Raw genomic sequence first — 14,890 nt, 5'->3', positions numbered from 1 at the left:
CTTCCATCTGATCTACCTTCCAGTGACAGAACTGAAAGAAAAAAAAAGCTTCTCCAAGTGTACCTTTGAGTTCTTTCCAGCATATTATTGCACTCAATGACCAAAACAGAAATGATTATAGGAACCTGACAGCCTAATTCCTGCTTGTGAATAGTGGTCAGAGATTTAAGATCACAGATAAGCCATGTTAAGGGTTCTACTGGTAAACTAATAATGTATTTGTATAGAAAATGATGATATCCTTACAATCAAGCTTCTTTTTTTCACAGTACAGGCTCTAGAATGCATGCAGTCAGTAAGACAATTTACTGACAGCAAACCAATGCATAAGTGTTTAGACAATGAAGTGGCATCTTCATGCTGGTATATCTGTTTTAATTAGCTTTTCATGTAGGGTAAATAAAACGTTAAGGAGTCAGCCACATAGATAAACAAAAAGCTATTTTTCAAATAGCTCTGCAAAATGAGCAAGAATAAAGCTTGAAGACTGTTATACTTACCTCCATATCTCCCAGGACACTTTTAAGAAGTCTGGGTCAGGTACACCGAGACACCAAGAAAATGTGCAATTTCATTCCCACAGAGCTGTCAAGGCATTCATGCTGTGAATGGCTAACACTCTTCTTTGACAACCAGGCAAATATTTCTATTTTCTGCCATTCTAGTCCTAAAGTATCTCAGCATTGCATCAGTCGATTTAGTGCCAATTCAAGTCAGACTTGAGATGTCTGAGCAAGTAACTGGACTAAATATTCTGGATAAAGCCTTGTCACAAACTCATAGATTTCTGCTGAATGCATTTCCAAATAGTTAGATAGTAAAAAAAGGCTGTAAAGTTGAACAGGTAGCAGACATGCAGAACACAGCCACTAAACTGCCAAAAGGGAAATAAAAGTAGTGCTTACTAGTCAAATAGGTTACCCCCCTATTGTTAGCGCAGCAGTTACAGAAAAACAAAAACAGTGCGACAAAACCAACCAGTTGACAAAAACAAGAACACCAAACTGTTTAACATTTTAAAACACTAAGTAATTCTGAAAAATCATTTTGTTTTCCCTCCCCCCACACAATTCAAAAGAATATTTATTTAGATAAACATTTGAGGTAAAAGTCTATTGAGGCAGAACTGAGATACAACTGAAAGAAATCCTAATTCAAGTGGTAATTGTGCTGAGATGTAAACGTTGTTCTTAAATCTTTTAAAGCTTAAGTCTCTTATTACACTGGACCATTGAACTTGCACCTAGTGACCAGAAGTTTCCATTACCAATACCATGAAAAAGTTGGACAAAATGAGGGGAAAAATACTTCTTTCAGTAGGAACAACTGCCGTGGAACTTGCTCAGATACCACTGGTTAAGTAATTCACAGCTCTTCTTTTCATGGAGTAAAAATAAGCAGACACAAATAATATACTGTGTGAATATATCAATAAAAATAGAAACAAATAAATTACTTAGAGTGCAGACTTTGTGCCAAGAGTTTGGAGTAAGGCACTTCTGAGCCACGCTGCATTACACAGTGTTTCCTTATCCAAGGATTCCAGTCAGGTAGGATTTCGTTTAGAGTTTTAGTTCCCATGCTTAGAATCTGCACAAAATTAAAATGACCATTAACTGAATATGCCTCAAACAGTACTTACCAATACTGGCATAGCCGGGTGTCGATGGATCTCCTCCGCTGTTCAAGGAAACCATAAAAGCTTTATCAGTGAGATCTGTAGTCTTTGGTAAATCACAAGGATCAACATAAAGAAGAACACCACCAAACCCTGCATCTTCTAACAAAGAAAGCTGAGGAGACAAAACAAGAGTAACTATTAAGAGAATATATCAGAAAACTTTATTATTTTAATTACTTTCGGGATAGGAGCTTTGTCATGCGTCAGGTTCTCTCACTCTAGTATCTGTACAAACAGATGAAAGACAGGTGCTGTTCCAAAATGCTTGTCATATAAACAAAGCAGCTATCCTTTGAAAAGACAAAATCAAAAACCAACAAGACTGATTCATCGTCAAGTTTCCCAGTTCATGTAAAAAACTATTTTCAAAGGCTAAAGACATCAAGAATTCTTACAAATGACGTAACATGTTGAGGAAACAGCACTAGTGATCACATTTGAGATTTGCAACCATTACATCTTCACCTCTTTTATTGTGACACTGGCTTAGACTTTGAATCCTTACATATTTTCATGTGTTACAAATATGATCTTGAACATGTCTCGGTGTTGAAACTAATCTCCCTAACAACTACTGAGTAGCTTTTCTTAATTTCCCATACTATTAGCAGTATGACATTTCTGGTTAGTTTACCTCTTCAAGGACATGCATCTTCAAGGACACTGCCAGCAATCTTGCATAGGATTCTGAGATACAGTTACTCTCCAGTAAAGAGAGAAAATACGAGGAGTTTACTGTTCATTAAGAAAATAAAAAAGTCCAGCATACCCAAGCCTTGGAGTCTGCCTCCTGTCAGACAGAGAGCTTTTATTCTGTTTCATTAGAACATCTCAGCATGAGTGGTAATTGTAATTAGCCTTTCAAAAAATCTATAGATGTGGGGTAGCACATCAGGCAAACCTCCCGAGAGTCAAGGATGAAAGCACCTGAGCACCCACCAAAGCTGAAAGCAGCCTATATAGATCAATTTTGACTGAAAAAAAATTCAAACTTCCCTTTTAACAGAGAACTGAAAAATAAATTGATTTTCTTGTGAATTGTGTGAAACTGAATTGTGATGTGGAAATATCTCCGTGATACAAAATGAATTTTCTGCGTAATGCTCTGCATATTTCGAACTGACTAAAGATTACAATAGCACAGAACTACATTAATTCCTCAGACAGAAGTAATTCCAGCTTTTAAGGATTATCTTACTACTCACTATGTTCCACTGATGACTTTACAAATGGCTACTGTTTGGTCTGAGAAATGATACAATAAGAGGAGCAAGATGCATCATAGATAAATGGTCAGGACTGAAAGTAACTGTTGCCTTTTCCTTTTATACATCCATATCCAATATTCCTTCATTCATCTCTAGTCTTATATTGACACGTAGCTAACAGAGATCAGGTCTGTACTGCACTTTTAAAGCAAGCTTTACCAATGGGCTTTGGCCACAAAGGTAGATAGATCAAAAACAAGAAGTTGTGCGTGACTCTGCTGGATAAAGATGCAAGAAGCAGGGTGCCACTACTCCACACGGCTGACTTAAGTGTGTACTCCTACCTGAAGCTAGCACATACCTGAGTAAATCAGTGGGTTACCTTAATGATCTGAATGCGGGAACAAATCTACCAAGGAGATGTGTTATATACAGAACTTCAGTGTGATGCATTAAGAACTCGATAAATACAACATCTTTCAAGAGCACTTCGAAGTTTATATATACATTGATGAGAGTTTTTTAGCATGCGATAAATCAAACTAGTGATGGAGAAAAATGAACCAGATCTCTTCATTTTATGATAGGTTCCTTCTGCTACATTTCACTTCTCAATACGGTTCACAACAAATCCACTGACGTTTTCTTATTAGATCTAATTCTGCTTTCAACTATATTACACAAGCCTACAGATCTTCAATCATTACATTATGGCTAAAAAGTATCAGCAATTAAAACAATATACAATTTTTTGCAAACTAGTATTTAGAGGCTCTTCTGTTATATAGTTCTTCATGTATTTTCATTACTATTCTAGCAGAATTTAAGTCTGTATTTCAAAAAGACATTTATCACACCACGCTAGAAATGCAGTTCTCATCTTTAAAACACATTCACATGCATGTATTTTATATTATTGGAAGAGCATGCACTGACTATATCCTCACTAATGTACATAGATACTTATATTAATAGGCACTATTAGGCTCCTCATTAAAACTTGTCACATGTTTTTTGAAGGCCTTTCTATTGTATTCTCACAATGTGTCTGAAAGGGGCTCCCGTGTAAGTCAGAACTGAAGCAATTATAACCACATGCTGCGAGACTGTCACTCGTGTTGGTACTTTGAAGATTATATACCCAAACTCTGAATTTATTTATGTAGAAGTTTGAAAGTTTCAGGTTTCCTCTACCTGAACCTAGATTCAAAATTGCACTATTTATGACAAGTCCATCTAGGGTTAACACAATGAAATCTGGATGTAACACATTCATAAAATAAAAACTTAAATGATACTCCTGCTTATATAGTAATTACAGGCATAGAAGTGTCATCCCCTTTTAATAAACGCAAAAATGCTTGCAGAAAATGGTTTTATATTCAAAGACAGTATGTGCGCAAACAAAAAAAAACAAAGTGGAAAAAATAGTACTATTATGTAATCTTATTTCTGAGTAAGAGAGAGAATAACTGAAAGAAATATGAAAAACAACATACACGGACCCATTACGTATTACAGCAGATAAAGTTTTCTAGTAGAAGAGATTCCTACATGAAAATTAACAGGTAGCGAATGAGAAAAGGTGCAAAATCTGGGAGGCAAAACACTTTAGAGGAATTCTGAAGAAACTGAAAGACATTTCGTGCTGTGAAATAAAATTTTGACAGATCAACATATTTATCTTTGGCATGTGTTATAAGCATAGATCTCTATTTTAGAGTATGCTCATCATCATGTTTCTATTTGGAGTACAGTGTTTATAATTGGAATAGACAATTGTATCATATTAAAATAACTCAGAGTTGCTTCCAAAAATTGATAGCGTCTTCACTAAGTGAAGGAGTAGAACGTGCATCAGATGAAAAAGGAAGCTAGCATTTCTTGGCTTTAATCTGTGTAAGAACCCCAAATAACCTAACACACAGGCTTCAGTTTTTCCTGAAGTTGACCAAACTACTGTCTGTTTAAAATCACACATACTCATAAGTATTACGAATAGCAGGAGCTGCGTCTCCAATTGCCATTATACTTCCATGCAATAATCAACATTAATTACAGAAATAACTAACCAGTTCTTAACTAGTGCATTTTTCAATTCATAGACCAATGTGCAAAATACATGGTTCATTAATCTGAGACACAGCTTTACTAGCTGGACGGGCTACAAGTTATTAATTATTCTTTTCTACTGAAGTTCCAATTAAAATCATGAGGCTCTGAAAGGAAATCCCATCTCATTTTACTAATTGGCAGCATGTAAAATTACCAGGCAAGGGTAAAGGGCCATTTAAACTGTTGGAAGACCTCACTGACACAATGCATATCTATTTCTGAAACAGACTGCTTGAGAAGAAAAATACGACTTTACATACTGCAGATTTAATTAGATGCCACTGTCCTCTCAATTACCTATGATAATACAGGGTACTTGGGAGACACAATGGTACCACAATCAAAGATTCAAGGCAGAAAAATAAATAGATACACATCTACATTTTTATACAACTCTTCCAAATTCCATATTTCTAACAAGAAAGTAAGCAAAGTCCACTCTGGCTTCAGCTTTCTTTCTGAATACTACTCAATGTTCAATCGTGCTTACATTTCCCATTACAGAGGTCTAAGAAATGGTGAAAAATATTTAGTGGCAAAATACCATCCAAAAAGGTTTCAGCTTTCATGGATCCATCCTCAAGGTACGGCATTAAGATAGTAAATGAGATGGAGGACATAACCAGTTTAATGGCTGACTCCATGGGGATGATGAAAAGAAATCTGTTTTTCCAGTTCAGCTCAAACACTGCCCTTGTCTAAGAAATGACACTATTTCTATATTGAACTAACAGGACTGGGAAAAGAATTTAGCTGCAAAAAAAACTGCAAAGAGCTTAAAATGCAAGCAACAGGATCTCATAAATGACAGGCTATTCCCATAAAGGCTTTTGAAGGTAGGAGATGTACTGCACTGGAATTAAAGTGTTACTAAAAAACATTGCCACATATATGAACGATACAAAGCCATGATGCCTTGCATTGTGGCAAGACCTTAAAACTTTAACATACTTGCTGTCAAAGGAATGATAATATGAGTTGCCATTCTTTGTGGAAAGAATCTGACATCTAAGACATTTTTCAAGACATTTTTAGTAATCGCTTTCCAAATTGAAATAGTCAGTCAACATTTTCAGAATATTATCATTTCTATACCTAAAAATGACCTGAGAGATACCCCCTCATATAGCAGTTATCCATTACTGCATGTAGAGCTGACCCATTTCATTTTCTGAAGCAAAACAGACACGCAGCCCAAAATACAACCGCAAGAACATATTCTAACATATCCCATATGTTCTAATGTTGTTGGCCTGAGTCCCTGCTGGAACTTCTTCCTCATAGATACAGATGCCATTCACCAAAGAGTCATAAACTTCCTATGAGCTATGCTATATTCAAAAGCAGCAGACTGACAGCCTCACCCTTGAGCACTCACATTTTGCACAGAAGCCCAGACACATTGTACGAACATGCATAATACGCTATAAAGGCACAAATGAAAAGAAAAAGGAAACTAAAGAAAACCCAGGACTGGCAAGCAGCATTAAGAACCATAGTACACGCGAAGAGAACAACAGCTTCTGTGGCAGCAAGATGGGATAGCCTCCAACACCAACAAATGGAATGAAGTGTTGAATAAAGTATAGCCATAATAAATAGGCAGATCTCAGTCTGGATTGAGAGTTACCAAGCATTAATGCATAATTCCAAGTCACAATACCCCTTGCTGTACATTAGCCTTTAAGACAGGTGTCACAGCTGTGGAAAAGCCTCTTGAGAATTTTCCCAACCCCCCCCGCAATCTCTGAACCCAAAAGTAGTTTGCTTTGCAGTCCTCGCACAGCAGAATTTCTAACAACATGGTCTTGAATGTCGAATTAAGCTTATAATGAACTGACTGTATTGTCCCATACTTTCTTCTGCTCTCTGCTCATCTTCAATACAGTTTTATCAAAGAAAAGTCATTTGTTACACATCAGTTGATTTTAAAAAAGGAATTTTTCACATCAGGGTACTTGGACAATTAAACATAATCCCGCTCCCTGCACTAGACTTTAGGAACTTTTAATAGAAATTGAGTGCATATTTTATTGCCAGATCTTGCTTACCACTGCTAAGAAATTCACAACGTTCAATCTAATTAGAAATGAAATTGAACTACAATTCCCTAGAAACAAGGGCCGTTTGGACTCAGTAAGCTTTACTTAATTTATTCCAGAAAAAAAATAATTGAACTGTTTACAGTCCAGAAAAATAAAAGTTTCATTATTTGATGAGCATGTAATACTAAGTCTTTTATATTGCTATTGTATTCCTGCATCTTCATGAAATACTACTCACTTTTAAATAATTGTGGAGAGGAGCACTGCATCTATAATAAGCATCATTAAATATTCAGTAAACATTAAAAAGAAGAAACAGTCGGGATGAACGTCCAGATGAGTGACCTCCAAAAAGCCATTTGCATTTCCTTGTTCATACTGAAACAGTTATTTCTGATGATGTTTATAGTTACTTGAGACTAGGTTTAGACTCTATTACAGAGAATTGAGCTGAAGATCCCTCAAACAAAACACAACAACATGCGTATAATTACAATCTTGGTAAATCATCAGGAATAAACTGATTAGACTCTAGGTTATATTTTATGCATTCTCCTTAAGTTTTAATTGAAAGAACACCAAACTGCCAATACAACCACAGCCTGCAGACAACTGTACGTAGTTCCCTTTTGTTTTGTTCTGCTACATTTAGAAAACTGCAGTAATGCCAACACGAGTAATTTGTAAACACTGTTTGCCCACCTACAGCACTTCACTTACAGAAAACCATAGCGACCTGTCTCCGTCACTGTCCTACGCTGCATACCAGGCACAAACACCAGAGATAGTTTTCTCACTTAAAGACTGTCCTCTGTCAGCAAGGGAAGCCCTCATGGCTAAGGAGTAGTGGCAAGTCTACTGAGAGCATGGCAAAAGATAACAACTTGTACCTTAACCTCAGAAAAGGGATCCCCAAATTCTAGTGCTCAATCTGCTAACAGAAGTGACGGGCATGATGACAAATTGAAGAATTAAATCAAGATGTTCTACACTGCTAGACACAGTAAGCAGCAGAGGTCCGTGTATTGCGTGCACCTAAAAGCCAGGAATGCGTAGAGTTTTGTGCATTTGATTTAGCCTAGCTGTCTGGTACAGCTACTCCTGGGGATTCTGGGTGTCATAGCCATTATTCACTCAACCTCTGCATTAATTCCACATAATTTCCCACACTTATGAGTGGTTTCCACATACAATTCTCCAAACAAAGTAGTAAGCTTTGGGTATTTAGTGGCTCCAGACCACCACAGTTGCTGTTGTTGGCAGGCAACAACTGAGGAAAAAAATGCTGTTTTTAAAATTGCCAAATAATAATTAGCAAGAATAATAAGTAGAGAGAAAGGCAGATAACTACTTGCATAACACCCCATCTGCTGCATCAGATACAATGTAAACTTGTAATCTTTGATTCTCTCAACTTGTGTAAGAGATGCAGTCCTCACCTGGGATATGCTTGTGTGCCTTGAGTATGTTTTCCAGTACTGAAAGACAGCAAAGTTAAAATGCAAACAGTCCAAGTCATACTCTGATCAACCATCTCCAAGATAAAAGCAGGATTTAGACTTCACTAGCTCTGTTCTTGTTGATGTTACATACAATCTATCAAGATATTAGCAGATGTTCTCACAATCCACATAACAATCAGCTGTACGTTTTTAATTAAGGCACATTTGCTGCCTCGAGTAATTGCATTTTAGGGCATCTGTTAGGTTGTTAAAACACAACTGCCTTCATTAGACCTGTGCAAAAAAAAAAATCATCTTCAATTATTTTATTATTTTCACAATTATTGTCCCGAGAGATTCTATGAAAAGCCACATTTCTGCGAAAGTACAGAACATGTCCTCAGCTCATGGGGTATATTTTCTGGGGTGTTACACTGTATCAGGGTGCATTTAAAATGCCTTGGGTATGGTAACAGTCTTCTTAGATATTGTATAAAACAATTGTTAGGTACTTTAAATTTTTTTTTTTTTTTTTGTTTAATGTTATGATTTTAAGTGGAACATATAATGATATAGAGAATGCTATATGTAAGCCTCAGGCGTATCTATATATCAGCTAGGAAAACTACAGATTATTAATTGGTGGATGAATATTTTAGTTTTACTTATAGAAAACAGCAGTGTTTAACTACTTGTTTGGCATCCCTTTAAGTAAATCAATACATGAAATGAACTTATTTATCTTCCTTATTAGAAAAACACTCATAAGCCAGAAATGATAAAATAAATGATCATAAGGAACATGCCCCCGTGTATGAAGTTATTTTGAAAACAAAAAATATTAAAGAAGTTATTAAAAACCTTAGCAATAAAAGTTCTTTATAAATTATCAGTACTAACCTCCACTCCCAAGCTCCCCTAGAAATCCTCAAAATCCGAAATCTGGCTAGCTTCCATTTTTCCATGGTTGACATTTCTGAAAATGGAAGATTTTCCACAAGACCTTTTTCACTAACTGTGCTACACGGAACATAACCTCGGTGTATCTTTCCTATTGAACACCAGGGTCTATTGTAGAATATGCAATAAAGAAAAGTGCCACTTCATGTATAACTTGGGTAAAGCACAACTGCAGGACATCTACACAAAACATACAGCAGCTGTTAAAGTCAACATTTGCAGCTTTTTTCTTTTTTTCTTCTGAGGTCCTTTCTCACTACTGTTTAGCACATCAGTAAATCAGAGATTTGGCTCCTCCTGTGACCTACTAAATAGCCCATTTCACCAAAATGAAATAGTAGAAAGAGCTACACGAAGGAGGTCCAAGGTTGCAGTACTTGATGAAAACAGGGGTGGCAGTTGTATTAGTTTGGCAATCACAAAGCACTACAAAGTTGTCCATTCCCTAACAGTTACAAAAAAAGAAAAAAATCACAACAAAAAAAAGCAATAACACTAGTATACAATTAGTTCCAAAACATCCATCCAAAGTTATGGCCTTGCCTTGTCATGAAGAAGGAGGGAAAAACATAAAATGTAAAAAATATGCCCCAGTTATTGTCATAAAGATTTCTTATGTAGTGATTAGGAAAGGAAGAACCCAATACCAAAAGTGGTTAAGAAAGATACTCTAGGAACACAATTGCTCCCCATCACTCCTCTCACCAGCTGGGTCATGGACAGCAGCCACTGTAAATTCATAGGAGAGATTCGCTAGGTCATTTTTATCTCTCTGACAATTTTTGGGGGAAGGTAAGGACAGACTGAAAGAAAATATCTTTCAAAACCTTGTATGTTAAAAGCAAAAACAGTTCTCTCTAATGGGCCCACTGAAAAGATTTAGCACCACTTACAGCTCACAGAACTACACTGAACTGACTTCTAAATGACATAAACATAGAATACTGCAGTTAGATGATGAATGAAAAAGAAATACAATGTAACCCAAGATCAATCAATTTCTGTTACACCACCGCTTTCTCTTGAGACAGAACTTTCAGTGAAAGCCATTAAAGCATACACTATTTTATCCTCCAGAAAAAAAAAAAAAAAAAAAAAAACAACTCACAAACAAAACCACCAACCCACCAACAAATAAAAGCTCAAGCATAACACAATATTGTGCTGCAAGGCCACACAATGAACAGTCTGCCATAGAAATGAAGATGACATTCATACCCCTAGGTGTTCAGCACAGCATAGGGGTATACAGAAAAGCAGAGAATAGTTCCAAGTTCAGATATGCAATTTCTCATGCAACATCTTCGCAAATGAAGCAAGGAGAAAACCAGCATAAATAGAAATGTCTGTATTCTCCTATTAATTCCTTTTCTCTGGTGACAGAGTAGCAGCGAGGAGTAACCTTTGCACTTACCATTCCTTGCAACTCTTTGAAAAGGTGATAAGAATGCCAGTTCAGGGTTACAAACAGCAAGATTACTTTTGCATCACTTATTAATGGAAAATGTGAAAACATTCATTATATTAAGGATACTACTTGTTACATAAATCTTTCTTTTTTCCTTTTAAGTCTTCATAGAGTTGCACCAGCTTTACACCAATTTAACTTGTCTTTTATTTTATTTTTTGCCAGCATCTATTAAACTGCTCTTTGAAACGAGACATCTAAAGATAATGATCTGCTCATGTGACATTCCGTGAAGACACAGAGTTTAAAGGCAGCTCTGACAGTAAAAATCTTCCTTAGCACTGCTCAACTCTTTTCACCCCATGAGACAAACTTTGATTATTAGAAAAATTGTAGACTTTGAAGTTTGTCTTAGAAATATTTACGTTCATTTCAACTCAATCACTGATGCTAAGTTCCAGGCTTATCATCTACAGTCTTCTCTGGATTTGAGTACAAGCATTTAACTTCTGACTATTCCCAATTTTTGTAATAACCTTTCTTTCAGAATTCACATCAACAAATTGGTGATGGACAAACCATGGTTTTAAAGTATCTCATAGTCAACAGGTTCTTACTGCTTTCCAGAAAAGCAAATTTGCAATAACTATTAGAATGAACCGATTCTTTTACCCCAGCTGGAAAAATAAGTCTTATGACTGAGTTCAAAACGAGGGTAAAAGACCATCAGAAAAAGCTGTGGGCTGCTCTCCAACAATAAACCAGAGATTTTCTATTCTTTGGTCTACGCATCTTTTAAAATACTTCCCTGTGTTTTTTAGTTTGCTTATTTTTTTTTCCTTTCCATAACGATCTAAGCTATTTTGATAGGGAACAAAATTGCTGTAATTTTCCAGAAGGCCCTGTTAACTAATCTGTCTTCTTGCATTTGAGTATTTACTTGGATGCCCTTTCAACAAACACAAAGTAGTCAATACAGTTACTTCCATTTCTCTGGAGGGGCTTAATACTTTTTGGAAAAACATAACATTTAAATTTTGTATGAGTCTTTTGAATGTTTCTGTTCTGAAACACATAGTTCCAAGAAAGACACTTCATATGATGATCTCCTAGCAACCAGAAGGCAGCAAAGGTACAAGTTTGAGATCAGAGATCAGGTAATAACAGAAAGTCCGAGAAATCCTCTCAAGCCTTTGCCCAATTACACACTCAATTCTGAATTTACAAGTCTGTGATGGATGTGGTTCTTTCCAAAGTCTCTCACTCTGCCCACATTTGAGACAGATGCAAAAAGACACAAAGCTTTTGAAGGGCACATGTATGTCTGTGTAGAAGATGGCTCTCAACTGTAGCGATGCTATGCTAATCCTGGAGCAATATACAAGTCTCTCTTTAATAAGAGAGTAACTGCTGCTTTATTTACCTTCTGAAGTAGCCTATGAAGTACATACTTAAGGAGAAGAATTCAAAGAACATACTTTTTTGGTGGTGATAAGTTAAAGTATGTTTTACCAGTGACATTTCCTCTGTATATTTATATTCTTTAATATTGCCAAAATTATCGTATATTGCTTGCCTTATTCAACCACTAATTTCCATAACCATATGCATCCTGTGTCTATGTGCAGCCTGTGTTCAGTTTCATTTATAATAAATACATCTAACAATAAGCACAGGACTTATATTCAGACAGTTGTAAAATTCCAAGCCATATATTATCACACTTGTATTACAGCATGATCACTTCACATCATCCTTTCTCCTCTAAATTTCCTAAAGCAATAAACATAATGTATCAACCATCAGCATAAAAATCCCAGATGGCTTTAGCTAGAAAACTCAAGTATGTGGATTTCAAGATACATGATATATAAGCTTTGTCCAAAAAAAATTATTAACAACCTGGATTCCAAAATGAAGCTGTAAGATCTGGAATCAATTTGAACAAAATGTTAACAAGACACCATTATGAAGATTTAAATCAACATCAGTCAACACAAGGAAGTGTTGCTTCCTCTTTAAGGAGACATACATCTGTCTTTGACTATGATTTTTTTTGCTCCTCTTGGAGTACAGTTAAAGAATAAGATACTAGTAACGTTAAAAAATATCTATTTCCCAAGTACCTATAAACTTCTTCAGAGGCAAACCAAACTGTCATGTAACACACCTTGGCCATGAGACATCAACTAACAATTTCAGAAAAAAAATCCTTTAAAATAACTGCTTACATGAACGTTATTTATTTAGAGACCGTAGACTTCATTTATCTGTACTACGCAAATTTTTTAAAATGCTCTACCTCTCACAATTAGCTAATTTCTGATGAATCACAACACACTGAAAATGAATGAAATTAAAAATAAATATTCCCAAGGGAAAGCGTCTCTAATTTTATCATATTCTATATCACACTTCCAATAACATTTTTGCTGGTTAAAGCAAAAGATATTTTTTAAAGATGCTCCCATTAATGTCAAGGGTAAAGTACAGTGCAAGCATTATAATCTATTTCTTGGATCTTTTAAAACAAGAAAGGTAGATATTGTTTTGAATGAGATTGCAGCTACATATAGTTGTTATACAGAAGGAGGCTACGCACAATTCTCCTAATGCTTTCTGAATGTCTTCCCTCTATCTCATTTTTTAAGCCTCATGTTTTAAGCTTCTTACACTGGAGCCAACTTACACTGCCAAGCTCAGCCTGTGAGAAGCTTATAACATTTGTCTGATATTGGAAACAGTAGATCCAGTGTATCGCACATACACATGATGGCCTGCATTGCTACGAGTGCAGAGCTATTGAAAGAGAGCAACATCCATGGCAGTCAGGTGTACAATAACTGACTTGTGATACATCACGAAGATTTCTTTAACTTGGAGTCCAAGAATCACCTGAACCAGCAGATCTGGATTTGCCTTTTTCTCATATACACTATCATATGATAAACAGACTGCGACATGGTCAAGTGGTTAAGTGGATTAAACGTTATCTTTCTTTCTCTGAGGCCGGACTGAAATGAGCTGTTAGGTCAGTTCCCTAATGGACAATTTATATCATAAAACCATCGCAGATAACTGAATACTGCTATAAAAGGCAACATAAGCACTTCCCACTCTCAGAAAAACCAAGATCGACTTGGAAATGAAAAATAAGTTTTTTTTTAATTTTTTTTTTTTTTAAAGCAAAAAGGTAGCCTCTCTAGGTCACCTCAAGGCCATTCTGAAGCTGTTTGGTAAGAGTTCTTATGACGGCTGCATAACAGCTTGCAGTGGGAAAACATAAATAAAAGGTTCAATTGTCAGTGCAGGCACTCCTTCAGCCTTCACAAAATGCAAATACTCCGTCCTCTGTCTAAAATATTACCTGTATCTAGATGTAAATGTGTTGCCCTGACAGACCTCCGTCAATGCACATGATTATTTACAATTACAAGGCCATCATCAGCAACAGTATTTTAGGAATTATTTTTTTCATCTGATGAAGAGCCTGATTTTTAGAGAAATTTGAATTGAAGAAGTGATGGGAAAGTGATAGGAATTATCAATTGAAAGTTACTGTTTATCTGATGGAATCCCAAGATGATTGTGTAAAGCAGCCTCCACCAATTTTAGCTATGTTACTGTGAATGTGCTTAAGCAACTTCTGTATTATGCACCAGTGAGAATCAGGAAGCTCAGGGATCCTTTCACATACAACATCCTTAGTTGACCTGTTCGTATCAAAAAGCCAAAAAAAAGTTTTTTCCTGAAGACAATCACCATGAATTATCGCAACACCATTCTGAATGTGGAGAATTAACTGCACTCAGAAAATGGCTTAGAATCCATTCAAAATTAGAAACCAAAACCAAAACAAAAAGAACAAAAAAAACCCCCAAGCATACACACACAAAAAAACACCACACACAAAAGCCAGACCCACTTAGAAACATCGGAATATAGTAGGATAAAATAAATTGAAGCAAAATGCCATTTATTTAGATTTGAACCTAGAGTAAACAATAAAGATAAATTTAACTTTGTTGGGC

The 14,890-nt window shown here is 35.9% G+C and overlaps 1 protein-coding gene across 29 annotated transcripts in view; it reads right to left on the bottom strand.

Annotated features, from left to right (window-relative positions):
* NAALADL2 (N-acetylated alpha-linked acidic dipeptidase like 2) overlaps nt 1–14,890 on the bottom strand; it is a 410,961-nt gene that overhangs the window by 130,189 nt on the left and 265,882 nt on the right. For all 29 annotated transcript variants that reach the window (XR_002438226.1, XR_002438227.1, XR_002438228.1 and 26 more), the window contains one exon: nt 1,643–1,793. Coding sequence is in view for 13 of the 29 variants with exons in the window: in XM_021395573.1 (XP_021251248.1) it covers nt 1,643–1,793 (151 nt within the window). In the remaining 16 variants the exon portion in view is untranslated. The remainder of the gene's footprint in view (nt 1–1,642; nt 1,794–14,890) is intronic.

The sequence above is a fragment of the Numida meleagris genome, chromosome 4 (assembly GCF_002078875.1).
Source record: "Numida meleagris isolate 19003 breed g44 Domestic line chromosome 4, NumMel1.0, whole genome shotgun sequence".
Lineage (NCBI taxonomy): Eukaryota > Metazoa > Chordata > Aves > Galliformes > Numididae > Numida > Numida meleagris.
The sequence above is the reverse complement of the archived record's forward strand: the minus strand, read 5'-3'. Positions and strand labels throughout refer to the sequence as shown.